Raw genomic sequence first — 13,551 nt, forward strand, 5'->3', positions numbered from 1 at the left:
GTATCGTTCTTCCTCAAATTGGGTCTTCCCACACGTCATGGCTCAATCCAGCAGTTGTGTATTTCATTAGGAACAATACGTGTAATGAACAAACAAAAAGACCTGACACTAGAATTGCAGTTATTCATTGAGTGCCTACAGCCTAAGCACAGGCCACACATTCTGCATAATGGTAACCACAAAAATTCAAAAACATTACAGAAACTACTCTAAATGTCAACATAACTAAACATTAAACACATAAATGTTTTTCCCTTTACTTAAAAACACTCCCTAAATGTACTCTTCTAATGCAGCCCCTTGCAAAGTATGATGGGCACTACAGATCCACTACACAGTTAGTTATGTCAAACAAATGATTTGTGTAGGTTTAACACAAATTAGTTAATGAAACTTTTAGGGATGTAACTATATCAATATTACAATAGCAAATATTAAATATGACGTAAAATCATATTTATATAAATCATATATATGTAAAATATAGGGATGGAGTAGTGTAATGTAGGACACTGACTAATGTGGGACACCTAAGCTTCAGTGCGTTTATCTCTTCTTTTACAACATTAAAGTGAACACGATTGGTGTTGAATTCAAGCAGGTGTGTCAAGTTATTGAAATCACTTGACTTTCTGGAAATTATGTCAGAAATGTGCCCAAGAAAACCAACAAACAGGAAGTTCCTCTTGTAAAGTTCACTGAAATGACATTGGCATAGGTTTTAGACTAAATTAATGTTAATTATATAAATCTGTTATAAATAACCCAAATGTTCTAAGTTGTTATAAAAATGATATTTGTGATGAATTTATACATCAAATTTTGCAATAATATTCTTAAAATGTGTTAAGAATATTTTCTATTTAAAGAAATCTTTGTTGTCCCACTTTGGAAAAGGATGTTTTAAAAGTGGGACAGCATGTTTTGACTAAGTTGGGACAGTCAAATATACCATGTTATTCAACTGATAAAATGTGCATTAAGAAGGTTACATGGCATACATGTAATTTTGTCAATTTTGGGGCTAATAATGCAGCATTATTATTTGTTTTAAGATCCAGATTCACAATTTATCGACTAGAGGAAAATGGCATCCTGGACCATGAATGGTCCATGACTGCCTAGGACTGCTTATATCTGTTATGAAGTGTTTTTACAATTACAATTTGATTAACACAAGCTTTTGAAAAAAAATATATATATATAATAATAAATATATATATATTAGAAGTTTATAGAAGTTTAATAACAGTGTTAAAGGCATTTCATGTTTCGAATTTTACATCTTTTCAAAAATTGTTTATTAAATTATTATGCTATCTTTATTAAGTTCAATGTGACATTTGACTTCATTACATGGATATTATTATTGTTGTAAATAATAAAATCATAAATTATTTTAAATAATATAAGATTTATGTTATAAAATTGCATTTAACATTCCACAAATAATCATATAGGTCACTATTTTTTTAGACTTATGAAGACAACTAATAAACTGTAGGTCTACTAAATTAATTAAGCAAACATGGGTATGCACATTTAACCAGGAGTGTTAAATGTGAAGTTTACTTTACTTTACTTAAAAATGTACTATTTAGGCCTATAAGCCATAACATAGTGTCCCAGATTTGAGCATGAGCTGTCCCACATTAGAAAATCCACAAATTCTAAAAACGATTTGGAACAAGGAGCACTAATATATGTGCCACTTCCTCTTTAATTACAATTTCTGAAAAAATTCTTCTGATTTAGATAGGGAACATCTTGGGGATTTCATAAAAACATTTTGATCTATCGTTTTGGCTTCATATGGAAATATGACGCACAAGTCAAAATGGCTAAAAGTGTCCCACATTACCACTAATCCACCTTTGTTTTGGGCCATTATGCTTTGGCAAACAATCTAAAACTAAAAGTACAATATAGTTTAATCCCTTCATCAATCCTGTTTTTGCTGCATGTTTTAAAGCGAAGTGCACACATTGTTCATGCTACCAGCTTGTGATCCGGTGTTCCCATATGGAACGTTCACTTCACGTTGGGTTATGGTTTACACTCCTGTTTACCCTGTTCCTGAAGCCTGAATTGTTAACGTAGGTGTAACTGCAAAAACCAATGGTGCTTTAGCCCGCCAGAATGGGCAGAGCTGACATGTATATAAGTTGGCTCAGAGCTCCATTTATCAGTATCATCTCCTTCAGCGACGAGACCTTCTCTTCGCTGATCCAACTACCGATGGACTGCTGATGAAGCAGAAGGAATAAGCTGCTACTCACAGGGCCGTCGCTAGTGGGGTGAAATTAACAAGCTGCGCATCGTCTCGAAATCTTATCTTTTACATGTGTCTTTAAGCCTTGCCCATTTAAACATCAAAAGAGTTTGTTTGCATTCAAACACAAGATGCGGAAAAACTCAACTGAGTACTCGCGAGCGTGTTTGGTGCGCATGTTTGATAGAATTTTTGATTGATTGTAATTCATTACATACCTTTCTATCAAAGTTATCTGATATTATCAAGATGAATTTGTTCTGACACAGTTTAACTCTGAGTTCTTGTCATATTTTATCACCATTTTCTAAACTATAGCAAATATACTGGGATAATATGAGAAATCTTGAAGGTGTCTGAATAAATTTTGGTTTGACTGTATATTTAATTTTTACAGTAAAGACTATGCAGTGCTATTTTACATTTGACTATTCGGATTCTGTACCTGGACACCTACAAACCTGAAAAAACTTAAACATTGTGTAACCAGCACAAATATAAATAGAATGAACATACAAATTATACATTTTCAAACAAGGCCCACTGGTACAACCTGCACCGGGGCCCCACAAACCCCGGCTACGGCCCTGGCTACTCTCCTGCTCTTCTGGCTCTCTACTGTAGAAGGAGCCACCGACAGCGGAAGAAGATGCTTCCCCTGCGGCCATCCGGCTATCTAAGAGCATTTCCAGAGCAAATTTCCTGAGCAAATTTCCAGCGGCGTTGTTTCCTTCAATTGCTCTGCTCCCTCGGGTTATCAGGCGATTTAGGGAAATTAGATGTTCTCTCCTCTCGGTGGCCCCACTTTGGAGGAACCAGACTTGGTTCCCAGAAATGATTCAGCTGACATCAAAAGGTCTGTGGACGATACCACTGAGGAGAGACCCTCTCTCGCAGACACAAGGCAAGCTTTGACATCCCTAAGGGCCCTTGAGGGCCCTTACTTTGAACCACTACCATCAGCTGCATGGCTTACAGGTCATGACACTCAACCGCTTTGCTCTTGGCCTTAGCATCAGTCAAACAATTGAGTGACTTGCAAGCCATGTTGGTCAGTGCTTCCTGTCCTGAGTTTGGGTCCAACATGCAGTGGTTACATGCCGAAGGTTCTCTCAACTTTGCTCAGAGCCCAGGTAATATCCCTGCTGGCCCTCCCTACGGTGGATGGGGAACAGGGTCCGAACTAACGGTGTCCGCTCTGGGCTCTCAGAGTTTCCGTTGAATGCTCTAAGTTGTTCAGACAGTCTTGAAACAGCTCTTTGTGTGCTTTGGAGGCCGCTCTGAAGGGCTCCAGTCACAAAGCAAAATTTTCATTTTTTTTCCCAAATCTTCATTTGTCTTTGTTTCTTTTTAAATATCGCAATAAATATCCTATTGTGGACTACATATCACAATAATATTGTATTGTGAGATTTTGATATCGTTGCATCCCTAGAATCTTTCATTTTTAAATACAAGTAAATAAAAATAAGATGGTGCAAGATGTTAAAAAATCATGTTGCTTTAGCTCATTTTAATTAATTAAATTGAACAATGCTTATTGTTGTTATATTTTTATAAAGTGAGTGAAGAAGGGCAGCCCTGCAACGAGGCCATTATCATCCTGTACAGTATATTGTTACATTATTTTACTTGAATAATAATGTCTAAATACTTTAGTTCCCAAAATGAAATCCCAAAATTTGATCAAATATGTTTAATGGTGATCCAAAACCACAATTATAGACTCATAAAACCCTTGAAGAAATGCTTTTTTCCCCACACTTTATTTGAAATAGTTCCTGTGTGATATGGACATCATGCTGAAGTCATATGAAGTCAGGGAATACCTCTCTCACACTCACTAACCACAGGATGACGCATCAGTTGACTGCATGGAAACAAAAATAAGGTGGTTATATAAATAGGTTTTATCTTGTGCTTGACAGGCACGTCTGTTTTTTTAAATATACATCAGATAAACCTCTGGTTCATTCACAGGAAAGAAGCAGAGGTATACAGGAAAGAGAAATGTGTGTACTATAAAACTGAATTAGCTTTGATACCAAGTAACAAGATCAGCTGTTACCTTTATGACTTTTGGAAAAGGTGTAACCACATTTCCTCTTTTATGTGTGCTTTGAAATGTATCTACCTGCTTGTGTAACCCGGTTAAGACTCTGACCTTTCACTTTGTTCCCCAACCTTTGTTTTTTCAGATTTTCACTTCACTTTTATTGTTAAAAGGGCATTCACATGTCTGATATGATGAACAATGTCACGTATTACCAGCTAAATGCCATGTTTTCTATACCTGTTGTACTATTTTATCATGGTTTTTAATTTCCATTGAAATAAACTTACGTGTCTCTAACATCTTTAACAGGAACAATAACAGTTTGACAGTGGAAGATGATTCCATATGTATCACTCACAACCCAAAATTAGGGAAATAAGTTTTTAAATATAGGTCAGTAGCATGCAATATTATTTATTTTAAACTACTTCCATGGCATTTAAAAAATAAGTACATTTAGCATATTTCCTGACACTTAATTGCATATTAATTTAAATTCAATCAAATGGATTATAGTTGAAATTTATATTGAACACAGATAGCTAAACTAAGTTTTTTTTGAGTGTACTACTGAAGTGTATATAAGAACCATTTATGGTAGACTAAGATGTCATTTCTAGTGTTCCTGTGGGTCAAGTGGTAGAGCATTGCGTTAGCAGCACAGGGTTGTGGGTTTGATTCCCAGGGAACACATGTTAGGTAAAATATTTTAACCTGAATGCACTGTAAGTCGCTTTGGATAAAAGCGTCTGCTAAATGAAAATGAAAAAAAATGAAATTTCTATTCTATTCCAATTTAATACATTTACATTTAAAAAAATGCAAATGTAATATATATATATATACAGTATAAAACTAAAATTAAAATGATAATAAAGTACTTTACATGTGCTTTAATGTTAGAACATATTTATGTTTTTTTTTTTAACCAGAAGAATATAATGGCTCAACAAAAAAACAAAAAAACAAAAAAACAAAAAATAGAAGAAGAAGATGTAAAAAGAATAAGAAAACAAACAAACAAACAAAAACATAGGCAAAATGAGTGCTATTGTTGTTTTTGCTGATGTATGTTACAATCTCAAAAAATGTGTTTTAGGGTTTCATGACCCTTTAAGCATGACAAAAGATTATTAAAACAATTATTGTAAAATGTACAGTAACACATTATAATGAGGTTCAGTTTGTTAACCATATTTAATGCATTAAATAATAATAACTAACAATGAACAATACATTTGTTACGGTATATTTGATAATGTTAGTTATTAAAAATACAACTCATTGTTAGTCCGTATTAGATCAGGTCCTTTAAATAACATTAATAGATATTAATAGAACCTTTGTTTTTAACAATGTTTTAGTACATTTTGGAATCAACATTTATTTGTTGTCATGTTGGAATCAATATCAAGAATAATAAATGCTCTAGAAGTATTTTTCGTTGCTAGTTTTTACTAACGTTAACTAATGCAACTTCTTGAAAAGTGTTATTAAATGTACTTTAAAATTTCTAACTTTTAATTTTACTGCTGCAAATCACACTTAAAAATGTACTTTTATGTGTTACAGTGTCAAGAAAGTGTACTCTTTTAAAGTAGACTCAAGTGGACTTTTCAAAAACAAACAAACAAACAAACAAACAAAACTTTTAGGATTTGAAATTCACAAATAATTAATCACTCTTCTTTTTCACAAGGGTCAATAAACTCTGAAAGTTTATTAACTGTTAAGTAATTTGCATTTAGTTTGTAACTGTTAAATTAAGGCTAAAATTTGCCTTCAAATCTCAGGTGTGTTTCAGCTCTTTTGTGTGTCCAGCACCATGTGCTCATCGACTGTGAATCTAAAGGCCTCCAGAAGGGAAGGGTCAAGACTTCTTTTGTTGGTCTATCAAAATACCTTTGCTTTTACCCAGTTGCCATGGTTTCATTATCATTCAGCTGTTCAGACGACCCTGCCCCGTGCTGTTGTTCTCGCCGTTTTCCTCCGTCTGATTTACCCTCTCTCTTATGAAGTCTGTGTACTCACAGTGAGCAATTTTTGCTTGCCAGGCTTCCCTTGACATCATTTCCCAGGAAGAACAATGGCTATGTCCCCTCACCTTTAGTCAAAGAATCTCAAAAGAAAACTGGCAAAATGATTTGTGCACTGCCTGTGGGTCACTGCGCTGTGAGAAAGTGCTGAAGAAATGATGACTCAGCCAAGGACCCTCAGCACCACTGTTTGTTTGATTTATTTCTTCAGGAGATGATCAATAGAAAGAGCTCATGACACCCCCCCCCCCCCCCCCCCGTTTGCTTTTGTCACCGGATGTGTTCGGTGTCATGTGTTATGGGACTTTCACAGTACATCAGTTGAAAAAATGCAAGTTCACAAAGTTCACTGAGTCAAGATAATTACATGGGTCAAGTTAGAGCAAACTGATTAATATCTTATTAACTTTTATATTTACCATTTGTTGGCTAAAAATAACATAGTAAACCTGCACTTTTACAAAGATTTCACTGGGGCGGTACCCTTTCAAAAGGTACACATTATACCAGTTTGGTATTAAAGTTTACTAATATGGTCCTTTTTGAGACTGTAAGCACTATCCTTATTTGTATTAATGTATCAATCATCACATGAATAATTTATATGTAGGAACAAATAGAGTAGAAGCCATTTTCAAATCTTTTTTGTCATTTATACTGTATGGTATAACTGCATCTTTGCATAACGACGTCCCTTCTTTTTAAAATATTTCTCCATTTATAATAAATGTACAGAGAGTAAAATAGCTTTAGCTAGATGTACTTGACATTTAAAGATTTTTTGTGCTTGAACTTCCTTGTTCTTTGCCCTTTCTCATTGACTGACAGATAGAGGTGTAAAAATACTGACAAACTATAGTGAAAGAATGCATATTGTATCAAAAATATCTGTCCAGGCTGTAGTGCTCTAGATATTAGATATAAAATCTAATCAGATTTAATCAGATATTAAACTATTAAACTATTAATCAGATATTAAACTGAAACCTGTTACCAGAAATTGCATTTTAATTTTAGAAAAAGCTGGTTTTATAGTTAAGGTTTTGAGACATCGACTGACTGTTGACCACTTGAGTCAAGTTTGTCTACCTTCAACAGAGTCTGTAATTAAAAATATTGCTGTAGGTCAGATTGTGTTGTGATAAATGATGAATGAATTGTTGTGTCCACATACAGTTTACAACTGCATTGATCACTGTCTGCAGAAGTTCAGCCTGGAGTGTAATCTGATAAGATTGTTAGCGTATAAAAGAGGAAAGATTCTAGTCATGATGACTGGCAAAAAAATAATTAAGAGTATTCAGTTTCACTAGAACTCAAGTAAGTACTTAATTATTTTAAATAATAGTTATGTATAATGAAGTACAATTACAAGGCATTTACACCTCTGCTGTTTCTTATTTGGAAAAATCATCTACTTCTGTTTAAGCTGAACTTTCACTTCCAGTGAAAAGTAAGAATGGACTGAAAAATGTAAGACTTTAATTTAGCAAGTTGATCGAAAAACATGCAACATAAGACTTTCAAAAAAGCTGCTCTTTTGGACTATTTATTCATTATTTATTCTAAGAATCTTGGTTTCCACAAAAAACATTCAGCAGCACAACTGTTTTCAAAACTGATAATAATAAGAAATGTTTCATGAGCAGCAAATCATCATATTAAAATGATGTCTGAAGGATTGTGTGACACTAAAGACTAGAGCAATGACTGCTGAATATTCAGCTGAAAACATTTCAAAATCTTCCCAAGACTAAACTGCTGAATATAAGCATCTAACATATTGAATCTAATGTGTCTAATTTTCTCACCATAAGCTCTGAACATCCTGTTGACTTTGATTTCAGTTACATTTACAGTATTAGAACAATGCCAGCATTCCCATTTACTTCCTATCTGAATTAACATAATGTTTAAAATAACATTTGTTAATAGAACATAAACACTAATACTACATAGCCAATGGAGGGCAGTATAAGCAAAGAGCTGCTGAGCTGTTTCTGCATGCTATTAAACTATTTGGGCAGATGGTATTTTTAGTAGGCTATCATTCATGAACACATTGATCCTTTTGTTTTTGGATCTTCAATAACATAAAAAATGTGTATACCAATAATTTCTGGATGTAAAAATGAGAGATCAAAAAATGGTTTAGATGGCACGGTGCCTGCAGGAAAAAGGTGTTGAGAGGTGAAAGCACGATGAGTTCTCTCACAACAGCCCTTAAAGATTGATACAGGCAGCTGGTCTGACTCAGTCATATGTTTTCAGAGTGGTGTGTGGGTTTAATAAGGAAGTACACAGATCTCTGTAATGCAGAATGAACAGTCTGTTGCCAGTACATTCTTGTGTGGAATGACACGTGCAGTTGTGAAGAAACAAGCCACATTTTTTTCAGAGCAAAATGATGCTCACTACATTAGACATTTATGGAATAAACTCAAATGGCCTTTATGTAGTGATGCATATCATAAACATTAAGATGAAAAGAGCTAGAAAGAGCTTAGTGACCACAAAAAAAATGAATGAAATAGAAGGTCAAATGGATATGACAACTGTCTATAACATTACTTGGAATATTATTGGGGGATTAAAATTGAAACATTATTCAGGACAAATTTTCTTGGAATAAACTTGACATCAGTTCACCTTGTTGTTTATGCATAAATTAAGATAAATAAATTATTTTACATGTAGTGGCAAATTATTCCTATGAGTTACTTAATACAATGCAAGACAGTAAAAAAATATTAAAAGTATTTCTATACGTTATGTACCATTTTAGTAAATCATAATAAGAGTCCTCACTAAAAACAACAAATGAAATTAAACTAGTGAAATGGACATTAGAATAAAGCAGGTTTTTTTATTTTTTTATTTTTTTTGCACTACTTAAGCAACAAAAGCTCATCCTTTTGATTCAAATCTTTTAAATGGATCATTTGAGTCTGTTACCCAAACCAGTCTGAACGATTTGTTCAATAGAAATCATAAGTGAGTGGACAGTAGCATTTGGATTGAACCGAGCATTTGACTGATATGACGAAAAGTTACTTTAATAGCCGAAAAACAAAAATGTTACAAATAAGTACGCACTTATTTGCGTACGCACGCACACACACACACACACACACACACACACACACACACACACACACACACACACACACACACACACACACACACACACACACACACACACACACACACACACACATAGTTTTAAGCCTACGTTTTAAATGAGTAACCAAAAAATATATAATAATAATAATAATAACATACAACGCAACAATATGTGCTTAAATACAGCTTTTTGGAACGCCAGGAACCACATGAAAAAGTATTCTCATGTCAGCCTACAAGAATAGGTGAACTGTTTTTTTGAACCGCTTTTTTTAAATGAACTGTTCAAAAGAGCCGATTTTGTCTGTCTTTCTTTCTTTCTTTCGTTCTTTCTTTCTTTCTTTCTTTCTGTTTATTGGCGGTTGGCAGACTAGCTTATTAGTGCATTACCGCCACCAACTGAACTGGAGTGTGGAGCATCGATGTATGTATATGTATCATGTATGTTTGACATACTAAATAATAATACTTATAGTCATAAATAAATACATAAATAAATAAACAAATAAATAAACATCATTATATTCTTATATAATTTCCTGTATCTTTAAGATATTTCAACAAAGCAATTCTACTGGCATCATACTTCCACCTTCTTCTATTACTTTAGCTTCTAGCATTTGTCGTTCGTTGTTATATGTTCTACAATGCAACAGTACATGCTCTACAGTTTCACAAATCCCACAATGCATACATAATCCATTCGGATGTTTCTTAATTCTATTTAAATTTCCATTCAATGCAGTATGTCCTATTTTAATTCTTATTATTACTGATTCTTCTCGTCTTCTTAATCCCATGTCATTGTTACGTATTCCTATCCTTTTGAATTCTATATAGATGTCATCCAGTCTTCTCTTTCTCCCAAAGTTTCTGCCATACATTTATAAGAGCTTTCCTACTTATTGTTTTTGCTTCTGCCTTACTAATTTTTATGTCAATTCCTATCTGATTCAAGTTCAAAGAATTCTTAGCATGCTTATCTGCCTTCTCATTTCCTTCAACTCCAACATGTGCTGGAATCCAAATAAATGAAATATATACATGCTGCAGTATTTCAAGTATAACATCTTGTCTGCAGTTAGACTGGCCTGATTTGATGCTTTTCAACGCAGCCAATGAATCTGAACATATTACTGTTTTTTTTATTCTATTTTCCTCTACCCACTTGGAGAGCCAAAACAATAGCTACCAACTCTGCTGTAAATACAGATAAATAATCTGGGATTCTTTCCTTAATAACTATTTCATAATGTGGAATAACTACTGCTATTCCTGTTTTCATAGTTTCTGGATCTTTTGAACCATCAGTAAATACCTGTCTCATATCATAATACGCCTGATCCATATTTATTAACTCTTATTTTTATTGGTTCACAACCCTTTTTCTTCACTTCATCTGTTAAATAAAGATCTACTTTAGGCATTACAAACATCCATGGTGGAATTGCTGACATGTGTACTGTATTACTGAATTTTATATTTTTTACCTCTATTGACTCCGCTATTTCCTCCATTTCTTGACCGATATTCTTAATATTACTTTTTCCATTTTCCCAGCTTTTTACCAATATTGCTTTAGTAGAGACTTACTCGCTGCCCTATAAATCATACTACCATAATCTATTGCTGATCGGATGACAGCCATATATATATTCCTCAGAGAACTTCTACTTGCACCCCACTCACTACCTGCTAGACATCGCATAACATTCAGTGCCTTTTTGGACTTGGTCAGCAGTTTCTCTACATGTGTTTTAAAAGTCAATCTTGAGTCCAACCACACTCCTAGAAATTTTACCATTGACACCTGTTCCAGAAGCTGTCCATATAATGATAAATTAATATTAATATTTCTCTTTTTTGTAAAAGAATTATTTGTGTTTTGGCTACTGATATTCGAAAACCCCATTTCAGTGCCCACTCTTCAACTTTATTTATTGCAGCCTGAACTTTCTTAACTGTATATGATACATTTCGGCCTCTTTTCCAAAGTGCCCCATCATCCGCCCATATCTTGCTGTAAATCATTGAATATATCATTTATCATTATATTGATTAGAAGAGGGCTACACGAGCCGATTTTGTGGAATTGATTCAGACTTTTATTCATCAACAGAGAACGGAGCACAAAACAAGCCCCCGGAAACCATGATGCCTGTGCCGGAAACAGCTTTCGTGCAACACGATTGGTGAGTTTTCAGAGTGGCGTCATATACCCGCGCTTTGTTTGGAACGTCAGCTCTTTGGCGGGATTTAGACTCCGGGAAGAGACAGGCAACGTTTGTTTTGAGATGTGAGTTTTACTATTAGATCACAAAATCACGTAATAAATATATAGTTAAGACACCTAATATTATTGTAATATATGTATTTAATGATAAATACGTACGAGGATTGGTGTCAGAAAGCAAATGATGCTACTTAACTATGAACTGTTTTAGCTGGTTAACCTAGCATTATTTAAGTTTAGATATTATAGTTACTGTTTATGAACTCTCATGAGAACGTTTCTACTGTGTCTGTGTGTGTATTTATTGATCGTTTAGACTCATTATTATAATCGCTGCTGGTTTTTCAATAGTTATATTTGGATCATATATGGAGTATAATGAAAGTCGTCACATTATCCAGTTTAGTAAACTTTTTGTTCAAACTCTGTCTAGATTTGCAATGCAGTTTTCAGGCAGAAGAAAGAAGCTGGTAGGCAGCTCTCAGAATGATCTTTACGAGCACTGTCTTCAGTTTTATGGACAGCCTCCTCTGGAGAACATCTCTCTCACTGAGTTTGAAACCTTCGCAGTGGAGAGATTGAAATGTGAGTCATTCTGCATGGTTCAGGTTCATTATTTCAATATGCTAATGATATATTTGTATATATAATTACAATGTGCTTTTCCAAGTGCTCAAGACTGTTGAAAACCTTGGGGTGAGCTGTGTGAAAAATTCAGAACAATACATCAAGAAGCTGGACGCTGAAATTTTAAGTCTGAACTTCCCACTAAAGGCAGAACTGGTGAGGACCGCACATTCTTCATAATACACTTTATTTTTTATGCTGCACATTCACTGCATAAATTTTGTTAAAAGAAACATTTTCAAAATCTTCAAAAAGAATTTGTCTATAATGAAGAGGGCAGTAGGTATTTTCATTTTACTGTATTATGCTCATAATTCATTAAAAAGTTACTAATGTTATGTTTTACATATGCTTTTTGAAATCTTTAAATGAGTAAACTCCATTTATTTTATATCTCTTTCATTTTCTTCCAATCTGCTCTAATAACCCAGGGTGAGCAAAAGGTTCAGGGAGGAATATCTGAATATGAGAAACGAAGAAAAGACCACATCTCCCATTTTATTCTGCGCTTGGCTTATTGTCAGACGTAAGTATTCTTTATGTGCAATTCAGTATGTACTTAAACCGATTCATGAATTTTGTTTTGGCCAGCCAGATCTTTTTTTGTGAATGATTCCGATCTATTTTTTTAAGCATACTGAAATTTAAGCTATGAATGTGCATTTATGTAACATTTCAAATCTAAATTGAAGCTGAACAGTTTACAGGCATGCATGCAGGGGTTTGCTCCAAAGTCATATTCCCTCATTTATTGGCAAATGTTTGAAATGTAAGGTATAAATGAAACCATATGCTTTTTTTCATTTTAGGGAGGACCTTAGGCGGTGGTTTATCCAACAGGAAATGGATCTTTTCCGCTACCGATTTAATGACCTTCATTCAAAGCACAAAACTGACTTTTTGCATAAAAATAATTTAAAGTACGAGACGGTGAGACGCTTAAATATACATTTTATTGTTGCAACATCCCCCGATTACCTTTCTTTTGCTGATATCAGAAAAATATGTGTATTTAATTATTTTAGATGACAAAAACTGATTTTTTGTTTTGTTTTCTGCCCTAATCCAATCCAAAACTTGCATCCAGTATCCCAATATATAGCTGACTCATCACTTTGTGTAATGTTTTGTAACTGAAACATGGAAATTGATAATTGCATGCCCCTGCTAAAACCTTCATTTTACTTTTTATGTCTTATTTGAA

At 33.9% G+C, this 13,551-nt stretch overlaps 1 protein-coding gene across 1 annotated transcript in view; it reads left to right on the top strand.

The window, feature by feature from the left end:
• The first annotated feature begins 11,643 nt into the window (after positions 1–11,643).
• The window catches only part of LOC132157139 (DNA primase large subunit-like), a 52,806-nt gene continuing 50,898 nt past the window's right edge, over positions 11,644–13,551 (top strand). Inside the window, exons 1-5 of the mRNA XM_059566334.1 lie at positions 11,644–11,783; positions 12,154–12,305; positions 12,391–12,503; positions 12,779–12,873; positions 13,157–13,277. Coding sequence (XP_059422317.1) covers positions 12,161–12,305; positions 12,391–12,503; positions 12,779–12,873; positions 13,157–13,277 — 474 coding nt within the window. The 5' untranslated portion in view covers positions 11,644–11,783; positions 12,154–12,160. The remainder of the gene's footprint in view (positions 11,784–12,153; positions 12,306–12,390; positions 12,504–12,778; positions 12,874–13,156; positions 13,278–13,551) is intronic.

Source organism: Carassius carassius, chromosome 14 (assembly GCF_963082965.1).
Source record: "Carassius carassius chromosome 14, fCarCar2.1, whole genome shotgun sequence".
NCBI lineage: Eukaryota > Metazoa > Chordata > Actinopteri > Cypriniformes > Cyprinidae > Carassius > Carassius carassius.